This window comes from Pseudopodoces humilis, chromosome 8 (assembly GCF_049639895.1).
Source record: "Pseudopodoces humilis isolate 2021_Gansu_Grassland_sample_001 chromosome 8, ASM4963989v1, whole genome shotgun sequence".
Lineage (NCBI taxonomy): Eukaryota > Metazoa > Chordata > Aves > Passeriformes > Paridae > Pseudopodoces > Pseudopodoces humilis.
The window spans coordinates 31,409,453-31,424,117 of record NC_142207.1 but is presented as its reverse complement, the minus strand read 5'-3'; the positions used below and the strand labels follow the sequence as shown (position 1 = coordinate 31,424,117).

General features: G+C 38.6%; 1 protein-coding gene and 2 long non-coding RNA genes across 6 annotated transcripts in view; 2 read left to right on the top strand and 1 right to left on the bottom strand.

Moving 5' to 3' along the window:
• Positions 1-3,978, top strand: part of LOC148183881 (uncharacterized) — a 93,755-nt gene extending 89,777 nt beyond the window's left edge. Inside the window, exons 3-4 of the long non-coding RNA XR_015773150.1 lie at positions 2,938-3,067; positions 3,849-3,978. This is a non-coding gene — a long non-coding RNA (uncharacterized LOC148183881). The remainder of the gene's footprint in view (positions 1-2,937; positions 3,068-3,848) is intronic.
• Positions 3,979-4,664: 686 nt separating this feature from the next.
• On the top strand, positions 4,665-7,180 carry LOC148183880 (uncharacterized). Its single transcript, XR_015773151.1, has 3 exons — positions 4,665-4,838; positions 5,581-5,802; positions 6,825-7,180. It is a non-coding gene; the product is annotated as an uncharacterized LOC148183880 (long non-coding RNA).
• A 2,601-nt stretch (positions 7,181-9,781) lies between these two features.
• CALCRL (calcitonin receptor like receptor) overlaps positions 9,782-14,665 on the bottom strand; it is a 64,976-nt gene continuing 60,092 nt past the window's right edge. For all 4 annotated transcript variants that reach the window (XM_088059038.1, XM_005530325.3, XM_014259080.2 and 1 more), the window contains exon 13: positions 9,782-13,626. In XM_088059038.1, the coding sequence (XP_087915164.1) occupies positions 13,405-13,626 (222 nt within the window). In that variant the 3' untranslated portion in view covers positions 9,782-13,404. The remainder of the gene's footprint in view (positions 13,627-14,665) is intronic.

Genomic DNA, 14,665 nt, shown 5'->3' with positions numbered 1-14,665 from the left:
ATGTGCTTTTCATGTGTGCTCAGCAATGGACCAGCAAGATCTGTGAAGTGGCCATGCTGCAGGTAAAGTGAAGAAAGCTGTAAGCTGAGCCTAGAATTCCTGTGTCCACAGCTGGACGTTTGTCATTCTGGGGAGGAATACAGAGAAATGAGAATGGGCACCTAGCTGTAGCAGGGAACAAATTCATCCAAAGGACTGTGTTGTATGAACAGACTCAAAATAAGTAAATAAGTAAGAAAGGGAATATTTTCGCTTCTTTAAAAATATGATTTGAAAGATGCTATGTCAGATATCTTTCCAACAGCTGGTGTTTTTCTGTACTAATTTAATGAAACAGGCAGAATACCAGCTTGTGGCCTTTTGGACTCTCTCTTGCAGCAGGCTACGATTTGCCAACTTCTCTCCACTTCAGATACATTTGCCCTTTGTACAGCACCAGGAGAGTGCAGGGATTTATTTAGGAACCTAAAAGAGGAAACAGAACCTCGCAGAGGCTCAGGGCAACATTGGGAAGAAGCAGGAATGTCAGCCCATAGCTAGAGGATAATGTAATTGGCGATACTGAACATAAGGGTCCTGGGGAAGAGATGAGCACGCAGAATTCTGTTGGGTCCCAGCGAGCGTCCCGCTGGCTCAGCTGCCGGCGAGTATCGATTCCCTTGGAAGGGAGCCCTCGGAGACCTTCTGCCCAGGGGAGCTGCATGAATCAGCAATGTGCCACTGCTGCTTTGCGAGGGATGAGAGCTGCGCCGAGCTCCTGGTGAGCAGCCTGAGCGGTTTTGTTACTGGGACAACAGGGGTAAACTTCAGCTGTGTGGAGACCTTTCCAGGGAGAATACTGGCACAGCCCAGCTGTGAGCAAAACTGGACTTGTGCAGCTTGTGCATCACAGACACGAACAAATCTTAGCACTGTTGTGATCAGATGAAGAAAAATATTTGTAATCTAATTGGGTTGGGGAAAAGAAAGTCTGGACAGGCCACAGTGCTTGAAACTGTCTGAAAACTAAAAAAAAATATTTTGCAAAAATTATCTTGGCAAATTCTTCTCATTTCCAAGAGTAGACAGATGAGTGTTTTAGATATGAAGCATGACTCACAAATTGAATATAAACCTGGAATGTTTTAAGGATTTGAATGTACTGGCTAAAAGGACAAAGCCCAAAGCATCCCTTTGCTTTGAGTGACATTAGACAACATAAAAAAACCCTACGACTTTCTTATTTTGCCCCAAATATGAAAGCCACATTCATGAATTTTTTAAGAATCCAGGATTATTATTCAAGGTAAGAAGATACAAAATAACATTAATGATATTTAGGCAGTGTGCTGTTATCACTTGAAGGATATTTAAACTGAGAGAGGGCAAGTTTAGACTGGATATTAGGAAGGCATCCTAATTTCTTCTGTGCCATGTGGGTGGTGAGGCACAGGAACAGGTTATCCAGAGCAAATCCATCGCTGTGGGCAGTGCAGAAGCCACTCTTCAGCGTGACTCAACACTGCTGCTCCAGGCTGCTCACACAGCTGAAAGGGGTGTTGGAAGGGAGTCCAGAGAGCAGCTCAGGCAGACTCTGAAGCTGAAAGAGGCAGCTGGAGTTGGTGTTTACAGCAGATCTCAGTGCTAGATTAAGCTGTGCTGTTTATGTGGGAGACTACGCTGCAAGGCAGAGATCTAAAAACTGGGATCTGCACCAGTAATTGGTGATGGGAGTAGATTTAATCCACTGTGTTTGAAATGATGGTATGTGTGGACAAAAGGAAAATGTTAGGGGTGAATAAACTCAAGGCATATTGGTCTAAATATGACCAAAGAGAAAGGAATATGATAAAAGACCAGAGAGAAAAGAGTATGATGAATGTTAGCATTTCAGAATTTTGCTTTTCATATTCTGTATTTTTAATGTATAAAATATTTTGATTTTCTGTTCTGTATTTTATCATAGCCTTTTAAAAATAATGAACTTTTTCCTTACAAAAAATTTTTTTATGAACTTGTTATAAAAGTAAGCAAATATTTCCTTCACTATTTCCCTAATATATGGAAACTACAATTCAGAAAATAACTTTAAAAAAAAGTAGTTGATTAATTTTCTTAGAGCGGAGTTTAGTTACTGTATTTCATGGAGGAAATGGAGTTTGATCTGTAAAATTTGTTTTATTGCCAATGTCTGTGCTTTTGTGCATTTGTAAAATATACATTCACCCACACACAAATTTCGAGTGACAGCCTTCTTGAAGGCTTATAAGCTTTCTGTAGCACGTTTTTTTCATTCTTTTTTTTTTAAGCAACCCAGATATCTTCTCTTTCTGTGCCTAGAAAAATTATATTTGTGACTCCTTGCTGAATGGTGGGCTATACCAGATATATATATACATACCAGATATGTCAAGTGGACAAAACCAGTATTTTTTTACAACAAAATTATTAAACAAGGACCTAATACTAAAAGATGCTGATTTACAGATTTAAAATATGCCCTGGACTGCTGGAGAGCTCTGGTTTACTTCCCCATTTGCTACTGATGGGACAACTGTGCTTAGACATCTGCCAGAGTAGATATTCCAGAAAAAATACTCCATGGTTTAAATTATTTTCTTCCAACATAAATAAAGCAATTTAAGTAAAAACTCCACAAATCTGTTTTTATTCTGGAGAGGAATAGTGTTCACAATGGGAGTTCTGGAATAGCTATTGTGGTAAACTGCCAGTGTATGAAGGGGGCACTTACTGATGGGTACTGCAACAGATTCAATAAAACCCTCCAAAACATTAAAAATTATATTTGTCATTGAAAAGGGCATCTCAGAATAGAGCCAAGGTAGACTCAGAGGAGGCAAGATAGCTAAATATTTAAACAATAAAAAGTCAGAATATGTTTGGCCGTGTTCAAATTCACAGGAGAGGTGCAGGTCTGAAGGAGTTTTTCTCTTGCAGATGTTCCTATGTGGTTTACAAGAAAGAAGAGAATAATCCAGCGTCAGGCAGTGTCAGCTAAAAAAAGAATCCCTGAAGAAGTTTACTTCCAGGATGGCTGGGTGGTCAGAGATCTTCACTGAACTGACAGGTAAAAATGGCTCTTGTCATGACTGTTCATGTCTGGGAGCTCAGGTCCTGCCCGAGGCCCTCTGAGCTCTGGCAGGGCAGATGCACCTCTCCAAGGCTGGGTAGGTCTGGGGCTTGCAGCTCCTGGGGAGTGCAGCCTTCAGAGGCTCTCAGACTCATCTGCAGATGAATTAACTTTCAGCCTCAAAGCAGAGTGCAATGATTTTAATGACACATAGTTGGAGAGGCTAAAATATTGTAATTTCCTATCACATGACCATGCTGAGTATTTACAGATGAGGAAGGGAGCTTGCAAAAATATAGTGACAAGTTCAAAGCAAATGGGGAGAAGTAAAATTTTTTTTTCTGAATTTTCTGTCATCACTAAAACGAGAACATTTTGCTCTCACCATGCGTTTGTTAGTAAGAGGATCTCCTCTATTTTTAAACACTTATTTATACTTCACATGAGGAAAAGTCTGTTGTGCCTTTCTCTGCATTCAAAAGAACATACTAGATCATGTTTCATGCATCTTTAGTAAGGCCCTTGAACTGCATTGTTTGAAAAATGGAGTAGGAAAATGGTTTTACAGAAATACCTGCCAGTCTCCTTTAAATTTAAACATCTCTTTTATGCAAGGTAGTGTAATTTTTGGACCTGTAATTATCAAGCTGGTGCATTATCTGCACTGGTCAAAATCACACTGGGTCTAGAAAAGGAGATTCGCTGCAGTACCCTGATGATGATGGCCATGAGGCAGCAGCAGTAAAAACCGTCTAATCTTAGCAACCCATTTTTGCAGGTACCCCTCTGTTCTTTCCTACTGTGCCCTGAAGTCAGACATGCATATAGTGATTTCAGTACATCACATCCTTCAGTTCATTGTGGGCCTGAAAAACTAACACAAAAGGCCAGGAAAAGGTAATAATTTCAGTGTTAGATTTCTGAGGGCACCATTAACATGATTTTTTTCATTGTGTCTTTTAATGGACTTCCGAGCCTATTTTCTCCCTTTGTGGTAACTCACATTCTCCAGTGGATGCCAATTATTTGTGACTTGAAGAAAATGTTGATTCTCTACGTGTACCTTGCTAAATACACAGCATGTCCATCAGAATGCACAGCTACCTCGCCCTTGATTAGAGAACACACCCCTATCAAGAGTTTTAAAACCTTCTATTTTTCCTGCCTGTAGGTGATAATGCACTTTCAGAGGCTGTAAAAGAAATGTACAGGACTTCAACAAAGATAGCACAAAGCCCATATAGGAGAGTTAGAATGAGTACAGAGCCAGCTGGTCAAATGCAAAATGAGTTGGAATTTGTGGTCTCATTGTGGTTGTGAAGAAGCTGGTGAATGGAACATGCCAGAAAGGTGTTCCACAGGCAGACTGCATGGGTGCTGCTGGTTTGTGAATATGGTAACAATGCTAGTTCAAGGACTAGGTGGAAGCAAGCAGGGAAAACTTACTTTTTAGGTTTTATTTATTTAATGGTGCCCACCCACCTGTATTTAACCCAGACTCACGCTAGTCCTCTACAACTTAGTTATGGTTCAGAAGAAACCACTACTAGGCTAATCATTCTACAGATTTTTGCTTTCAGATGCAACCAAGGAAGACATTATTAAGAAAGAAAGAATTTTCAACCTTTAAAAAGCTCATGCTCACTTCAATGCTGTTAGGATGGTCTGGACATCTTATCCAAACTGCTTCCCTTAAGTCTATGGGAACTTTCCCATCTAGCCTAGGCAAAGGAGATAGTATTTAGTTCTACAATAAACACCTTTGACAGTAAGTATTACTTTAACAGAAATAAGAATGATTTCTTTGTCTTGGCACTCATTGTTGGGAACTGGGCTGGATGGCTAAGGAATTCATCATGTAGAATCACTGTAGATAAGGCCAGATGATGTTATGTTGTGCATAAAAGAAGAGAAAATAAGGAAATACAAAAGAGATGTGTGGAGTTTCTACCCCTTTCTGCTAAGCCTATGAGCTGTGCCCACTGGTGCTTATGAAGGGAGCCCCAGGCCTCCTGTTAATATTTCATCTCATCAGCATATCTGTGTCTGGAAAACCAGTGGGGAATGTCTGCAAATAGATGGATGTGTAATTTTTCTTTATTCTAAAGTACAATTATTTTGCAAGGACAGAACAGTGACTGTTTTTGGAATTCTTAAATCAGAGACAGTCCATATCTGTATAAGCATAGTTTTTATTCATGTTCTCTTCGATTTGTTTTTGTTTTTTGTTTTTCTTTTGTAACACTGCTCTATAAACTTTGCATGCTAATTTTGTCTCTGGTCATAATCATAGAATGTTCTAAGCTGGAAGGGACCCACAAGGACCATTGGGTCCAACTCCAAAGGGAATGGTCTGTTCAGAGATTGAACCCATGACCTTGGTGTTATTTGCTCGCAGTGTGCTCCTACTGTCTCTGTATGTTTAGTAATTCTATGCTTTATTCATTTTATGCTTCTGCTGGATTTGGAATAGGATGAATTCTTAGATTTATCTGGTTTTCTGTTTGTAGCCACCACTGCATGCAGAACTGATGGGGATTCCTGCTCCCATCACTTGTTTCAGCAGCACTGAAAGGCATAAACAAGGAGTGACTGAGGGGAAAGTCAAGCAATTCCACAGCTCAGCAAGGAGAGTCCAGCCAGAAACCAGCTCTGTGCATTTTTCCTTGCAGGAATGAGCAATGCCAGTTATTCCCCAGTGCCAGAACAACTTTGCCTAGGAAATGAGTGAGGTAAAAACTCTCTGAAGCTGCACTTCCTTCATCCCTGCTGGGAAAAGATGCTAGGCTGGAGCAGTATTACCTCCAGTTTCCAAGGCCTTTGGAGATAACTGGTGGAAAGGAAAGCATCTTGTAGAACATAGATAACTGCTGGGGCCTGGCCTTTGGTGAATACTGAGAAATGGAAGGAAGATTTTATTGAAAATAATAAAAAATCATGCCAGTGCTGGAGAAATACTGTGATCTGAGGTGGTGGGACAGACAGTAAGGTGTAAAACTCAAAATATTTTGCTGAAACTTACATAAAAAGTATATTTTACCATTTTAAGTGCTTGTACTTCTAAAAAAACCTCACTTTACACAGCTTAATGATAAAAATCTTTTTGCATTATATAATGAAAACATAAGTAGTGCTGTTGTTGTCTGCAACAAAAACATTTAGGGAGTTTTGCTATAGCATAATTTCTATTTTTGCTTTCAATGTTTTTTTTTTTTGGTGAAAGCTTCCTGATTGAACCTTCTTCTCTAATAATTTTTTACACATGAATTACAGATCATTCTAATTAGCTTTTTAATTACAGCTAGAGAAGGCTATTTAGAACACTCCTGACTGTTAGAAACGAGTCCATGTGGGGAAAAATAAGAGGTAATTAGGTTTAAATGAAAAATAGCTACTGTCATTTCCCAGACAAAGGAGAGGGAGACAATTTCTACACTTCATAGCAAATACAGAATTGGATTGGAAAGGACTGTTCAGAGTCCATGCCTTGAAAACATCTGAAATTTAACTAGTTTTACACCAGGTATTTGCTATGATGATTTTGAAGTCATTGGTATTCTAACTGTCTAAATTCTTAGCAAGTCCATTGCATCATCTGGATAAAGAGCATCCCAGTTGTGTTAAATGGAGATGCTTTTTGTAAGAGTTGGGGACACTGCACTGTGCTATAACCCATGGAATAGTAACAAATTTTAGGAATCTTCAAGTCATCTCAGACCAAGAGCTCTTGCTATGAATTTGGTTCTTCTTGCAGATTCTGAAGTACCTCTGGTGGCTGAATGCCTACAGGCTCTGGAAACAAACCCTGGAGTAGGGAAACCCTTACTGTAATCATCTGCCTGAACTATGACAGAAGGAGCCGGTGCTTGAGGACAACTCCCGGAGTCCATCTGGCATCACAGGATGGGAGTTCCTTGTGAGTAACTCAAGTTGGGTATGGACACTGCTCTGTGGACTACATAGCTGCAGATCCCTCCAGGAAACCCAACCAAATGCACTTTGGAGCTCTCTACTAAATGCACTAAATTTGGCTCCTATATAGGCTAACCTATTTGAGGTTAGCTAAGGAAAATGTGCTTAAGTATTTGTGTTCCTAGCTCTTCTCTACTGTTTCAGGTCTACATCCAGGGGAGAATAAGGGACAAAGTCATTATAATTTCTCTAAGTCTATAAATACGTGGTTTGAAAGATAGCAACACTGTTTTGAAAACTTTTTATAGCACATTAAAAAAAAGAAAAATAGACACAAACCAGTTTATTCTACTTTTTGTCCCCTTTGCTCTAATTCCCTCATATCTAGAAATGTTTTTTTATCATGTTTGTTGCCTTAACTCCCTAATAACTGTTTCTGTTTAGTGCAATCTACTTTTTCTAGCATCTAAGTATTGCTGTTCCCCAATTCAGTATTTTGTTTCCTTAAATATTTATATGCAAAGCTGCTGGAGATACAGTGGGCTGCCACAATAAGGAACAACTGCCTATGGACTTTATTGTGTCAGACACCACCACTTTACAGTGATCCCTGTCCAATGCACGGAGAACCACTGGAAGGAATTCCTCTGCTACAGGTGAACATTTGTCACTTTCATTTGCAAATATCAAGGTAAGGAATTAAACATATATAAGAATGCTTGTTTCAAGCCTGTTTTCTCCTTTGATAATTTGTGCATGGCTTATGATTATGTATTTCCTGTACAACTTTGGAATTCCCTGCTAGGCTCTGCCCCAAACACTGGCCATGGGCCCACTGGCTACAAACCAGTTCTCTGCATCAAAGGGTTTTCTCCTGGCTCCTTCACAAGGAAGAACTCAGTTTAGATTGCCTGCATCCACCAAAAAAACTTTGATTCACCAGACAGCACCAGGGACCCCAGCACCTCTGGGCACTTCTTCCTTTGTGGCGATTTTTCATTTTGATACCGATTGTGAAATCTGAATTTCCAGGAAAGTCTGTTCATCTTAGGTCAGGAATTAACAAAAGTGTGTAATCTCTTTTCAGAAAACAGGCTTTGATTTTTTCGTATTTGTATTTTTTTAAATTCACATAAAAAAAATGCATTAAGCTTAAAAGGAATTATCAACAAGCAAATTGTATTTTCCCTTCATCAGAGTTTTCATTGAGAGTGGTGGATCTTGTTGAGGGGAAGAAAACTTTCAATAGAGATTAAAAGTAGTAGTTGAAAATATCTTTAAAATTTAGGGAGCGGGGATAAAACTGAATTTAATTTAAAGAGAATCTTGTATGTCATTTGCCTCAAATGAAGATTGAACTCCATGTCGATGAACTGGAATTGTTCATTTAGGGAGTATGGTTTAAAAGATGTTAAAGAGCTGCAGCTGTAGGGTGATGATAGATACTTGCAATTATAAAGAGGGGTCTGTCACCTCTGCACTTGCAGTCAGACTCACTTTGGAATGGATTTTGTCTAGTTCAAACTGAATTTTGTATTTTCTTGTCACACAGATGTTTAGAGTCAGATAATTATCAAAAGCTAAAACTTTGGTTTAAAACTTAGACTTCAGTGGTGGCTGCCATGACAAGAATGTGCAAGATACACTATCGGAGTGATTGCAATTCTTCCAAAGGCACTAATCTTTTTATCTTGCAGAGAGTGACATGGGGGTCTGTGTCAATATTGATGGATATTGGTAAGTTTGTTTCAATTACTGTGAGGCTACTTGTGCTATAAGAACATTTCCTCTTTTAAGATTATACAGAAGTGTAAGGATCACTGTTTAGTCTGAGGAGGTTAGGATGCTGTGTTTCATTCTGCTGTTTAATTGCTTTTGGGCACCTATACTGCATCTGTAAATGCTACTGTAGCTATCATTTGTGTTCCTTTTCTACTGCTGGGCATGAGTTACAATAAAATGTAAGGAGCAGCTTTTGAATTTGGGGGATTTGGTTTACTTCTTCTCTATGGTTAGTTGTATAACAGTACAGAATAATTGTTAAATGGAACAGATTTAACTCTGAACATACAGAGAATCAGTAAGTGGGAGTACTGGTAGAGAACTGAAGGAATACATATAACTTAGTGTGAGCAGAGTCCGTAACAATTTACACTGCCTGACATTTGGTGCTGGGAACCGAAGATCAAAAACAGCTACCCGGAATTACAGGCTCTTTCTTAGAAGTCATGAAGACAGGCAGGAGATTGTGCATTTTTTGGATGGATATTAGCACACTTTAAATAGGAGTAACAGGCATGCAGTAGTATTAACACCCAATATTTAAGATCCCCTGGTGTGCTTAAATATTGCTTGGGTTTTTAATTTGAGCTCATAATAAGCTCATCATAAGCTCTGCTTATCTACCTCTACCTTGACTGACGGGATGAAGAAGACAGATACACTCAATTTAGTCTCTACTCTTCTGTTAGTTCCTGATGAAACAGACATTTTGGCTTAATGTAAGTAAATATTAATAACTTTTTATTAAAAGGTGGATTCAGAAGACAAGAAATAGGAATATGAAACTTTCAGGTAAATAATTTTATGTCATGTATTATCTGTACAAACTTCCTCCAGAAACTGAGCACTCAAGTATTTAATATAAGTATTGAAAACCACTTAAAATCAGAATAATTGTTATTAACACTATGTAATTGCTTTCTCCCTGGGTTAATATTTAACTAGCACAGAGTTTTAAGATGTCTGTGAAAGCCAGTTTAGATCAGCTTTGTTATAGTACAGCACAAGAGATATGAATAAATGGAGTAATATTTTATTGATCAGAAACTTCTCTCAGCAATTAAAACGCATGATTCATATGAACAAGGTGAAAATGAACAACCAAAAAAATAACTTCACATTTTTTCCATTTTGTTCTTAGTGTAAGCAATAAATACAATGCCATAGCTTCTATTAATCTTATTTACATAGTACAATAAATGAATGTTACCTGGTTGCCAGCCCAAATGTTTCTTGACATCAATAAGGTGTACGTTGCAGCATTTCTACAGCCAAATACTCTTGTAGATCACCACCATGAAAAACTGCATAACATAAATGTCAACATTAACCAACCAACTGAGGGACCCTGCAATGCAGCTATTTATTAAATGAAGACAGTAGCATTAAAAATAGACATTTTCTTTCATTGAATCATAACATGCTGGTGTTACAGATAACAAACATAAGACAACTATTGCTGTAGCCCCTGTAGATTGATAAAGTAAATCCTCAATTAAAAAAAAATGTAACAGCAAATAATAACAGGTAATAAACAAATAATAATGTGCATGTTCAAAGGAATCTCACAGCCCCACCAAAAGAGAGTTTACCTCCATCCCAGAGAATACAACTATGGACTACAACATTCTGTAAAGTAGAAAAGAGCCATGAGAAATCAGCATAAGGATTTGATTTTAACTTACGGTGGCAGAAACACATTTTAAGAAGCAGACCCTTCTCTTAGCTATGTAGAAACTGAAAAAAGGTGAGGTAGGAAGACAAAATAAGGAACTGGTATTTTCCAATGGAAATTAGAAAACAGATTATCTATCCTCAGCAGGAGAGGGTAAATATAGCTCTACTATACCATGTGACTCTTCAGAGCCAGAAAGATTTTCTTGCACATCCAGCTGGATGTGTTTCTTTTCAAAAGTGAAGATGGGGGTGTGTCTGCCTAGAAGGAAGCTGTGATTGTCCACCTAGAAGTAGGATAATTTCTGTATAAAAACAATTTTCCCTTCTAAATTACCATTAAGAGTTTCTCTAATAGCGGACAAAGAGCAATTAGAAGTATGTATTGAAGTATGACAAAATCCATAGTCTGTTAAATTTGGACTGCCTCTCAGAAAATGAAGCTTAATTAAAATCTAATACTGTATCGCACTCTAGACCAACATCTATGTGTTAATTGCAACAACAATCCACCAGGTACCATGAAATAATTGTCTAATAATATGGCATAAAGGGCTTACAGCATGTCAAAATGGACACCTGTCTGGGCTTTGAGTCTCAGTGGTACCTGCAGATTCTGCAAAGGGAACTCAAGACAGATTTATACCAGCTGATGATCTGGTCCCACAAATGGAAAGCTGCTACGCTGGAGCAGGGATTTTCTGCACCACTGGTATCTTCAGAACATTGCACAGATTTTCAGTAACACAACAAAGATCAGCAAGCAGAGTTGTAACCTCTAGTCATGTTGTAGCAGACATTATTCTTTCACTCTTAAAATTTAAGAGACTGGGACATCTGATTGCCAGATCTCAGAGTGTAGTGTAGTCCACACTACACAATCCAAGAGATTCTTCAGATCATTCCCATCCACTGACCAGACAGTCCTGCAGAAGAGAAGTCTTTATTTGTGCATCCTAGCTGGGATTCTATATTGTGAAACTAAATCATTAATAAAACACTTTCTCTATTCAAACTCCAGACATAAGAACTGTAAAAAAAAAAACTAAAGAAAGGTGCAAGTGGCATGAACTTGCCACATTCCTCCTAATGTTTTCTAAGTACAAAGCATTTAATGCCTTATGAACTCACAAAGTAATAAACACTGAAAATTACCTAGACACTAAAGAAGTGTAGAGAAAAGCTACTGACAAAAATGTTTGAATGTCAAAGTCAAGGTATTTTGTATACAATAATATTGTATGCAAAATTATTTCAAACTGGTCTCAGAAAGAACTGTCTTCTAATTTTCTGACTGGACTACATACATGAGAAATATGTTCATTAGCCAAACAGTCTGTCACAGTTCCAGCATCAACTTTTCTTCTGCCTGATTTTGTTTTTTCCTCTCTTGAAGTAGACTTATCTCCAAATGTAATGTATACAATTTTTTCTTACATTTTTAACTTTCAGTGAACTCACCTTGTTTCATGCCCTCGTTCTTGAGCATTTTTGTCATTCCACTTAACAAAACTACTATTTCTTTAAAGAATAAAGATTTAACAAAAATATAAATTTCTATAAAGACACATTTTCTCAAGACCTTCCTGACAACTTCATAGTTTTCCGTGAGACCTTTATGCACCAGCAGAACCAAAGAAACGACATATAAAGTACTGCTCTTAACCAATTAAATGAGACAGAGATTCAGAATCAACCAATCCAAAATCATGCTGAAATTCTCAATCCATGAAGTTTTGAACCTTTATAATACAAACTTAATACTGGATTTTCCAAATAATGAGAATTACTAACATTAGTTTGCTTGATTAGTCTGAGTCTCATATACTGGCTTTAAAGGTAGTATATCATGTGCACTGTGTTCAGTCTTGCACGCTCATCTCAGACAACAAAAACAGCCACAAAATGAACCAAAACTTTGCCCCAAGAATGAAGGAATAAGTTATGAAGCATATGGCCAGGGAAAAAAGGTAAAAGTAAAATCAGAACAATGCTACAACAAATTCTGTACATGATCTTCTCCAGTTGAGTAAATTCCTTAAGCACACAGTGAATTTCCACCAGCTGCAGTTACTACGAGTGTCTGGAGGGACTTACAGTGACTCAGGTTACTCCCTTGCTCTCTGACAGGGAGGCCTCATCAGTCTTGTCTTTGTTAAATCCAGAAGAAACTTCCAGGCAATTCAGGAGAAGGAGACACTTCTGAATATCCTGAAATAGCTGAAATAAAATCGCTCAAATCTTGGTGCAAGATATTACACTGCAGTACAGAAGTACATCAAGGCTCACATTGAAGTGGTGTCTCTGTGCTTGGTGTAAAACAGTGGGAAGAAAATGAACTGGCCAAACCAAAGTAAAACATCAATCTCTTTAAACAAAACAGCAGTATCTGTCTTTGAATCTGTTACCTAGATTACCTGTCAGGCTTTTTTGAAAGCCAAAAAAATGAATGCCAAAAAAAGAACCTGGAAAACTTCCTATTATTGCACCTATTTAAACCATTTTGCTTTGTTCTATTTCAGGTTGAATTAAGACAACAGAGTATGGTATTTACACTCTAAGATTCCATAGGCAAAGGAAGTGGCTTCAACACAGCACAGTCTTACACAAACTTCCAAGAAAATAAGAAATCCTTCATTGATTCCCTTTGTACAAATATTTGCCAACTTTGTCTACACAGTAGAAACTGAAGAGGCAAAGTTTGTATCCTTATATAAATGCACATACATATATAGATATATATGTACAGAAGTCCATACTGTATAGATACACAGAAACACAAACATACATATGCATATGTGTGTGTAGATACACACACAAACACACACGTATATGTATGAGAAGCGTGTTGGTTTAGTTTGCATCATTCAGGAGAATAACATATCCCAAAGTAGGTAAGATCTTCTGGCCATGAGGTCACTGAATCAGCTGTGGATTGCCACGGGCACGGGGCCCAGGGCAGCTCCTCAGCCGTAGAGCTTCTCAGTCTTTAGTGCCACGCTGTCCATATCGTGGTAGCCCTTGCCATTGAGGTGCTCGCTGGCGCAGTCGTGGCTGTAGCCGTAGCCCTGCACGTCGCTGATGGTGGACACGGTGTAGGACGCCGTGCGCATGGCGTCCGAGTGGCTGAAGCTGTGCTCAAACTGGATCTTGTACTGGTTCCAGTGCCTTCTCAGGACAGCCTGCACCTGCGCCCCGAGACAAAGCAAAATGTGTGTAAACCACTGGGGGACAGCTCAGGGGCTTCCTTCTCTGCTGCGTGAAGGACACGGAAATGGTGTCTCAGCAACAGCAGTCCTGGACAAAGATGCCTAACCCTACGTGCTCTTTAGCACTTGAGACGCTCGGAATTATTCACCGCTTAGGTAAGCACTATTTTTCAGCAAATTTGGTGTGAAGTAATGGCATTTTACAATTGTAGTGTACTAGCAGCTCAGAAAAAGCACAGGTTACAGGAGGAACAACAGCCACACAATTTTCTGCTTCCTCCCCTGTGAACTGCACTCAAGCATAGACAAATGAGAAACAGTTGAAAAAGGTAATTTCTGTTCATCCTTATTTTCAAAAGGCCACACCCTCAGCAGCTGTAAATTCATTTACTCTCAACACACCATAATTTACATTCGCTATGATTTTGGCACAAGTCGCTCTTCCCCAATTTCTGACCATACCTTCAACACAATTTCCTAAACTCCACTTGTCTACCAGAGTTAAAAATAAAGCTGATAAAATAGCTGAAGGCCCCATTGGGTTAAATGCCTCCACTGAAAGGATGTGATGTTTCTCATGGCTTTCCTGCCCTCCAATATGGTTAAACACCTGTGCAGAATGGAGTGATGGAGTGTTGTATTCATTAAATTCACATGGAATTAGTCTTTCAGGGAAGATTCCAAGTGGGGAATGCTAACAATGGTAACAGCTCCTGTTGCTGCTTTTCCAAACATTTTTCTATGTTAAAAAAGCTGCCAATGGGTCATGAATATTTAATCTCCTTTTCAGCCAAACTTTGTACCAAAAGCAGTCCTAACTGCTAACCAGTGAACAGTGACCGCCCCAGTTAAATGTTTACATTGTGGGTAAATATTTGTAGGATTTTCTATATGTCTTCAGGGTTTATGTTTGCTTTCCATTTCCCTCACACAATGGCTCCTTTTGTCTAATTTTACTCTGGCTTTAATCATGAAAAACAAAAACAAAGAAAGGGATGTAGTTTTCAGACTTCCTGCA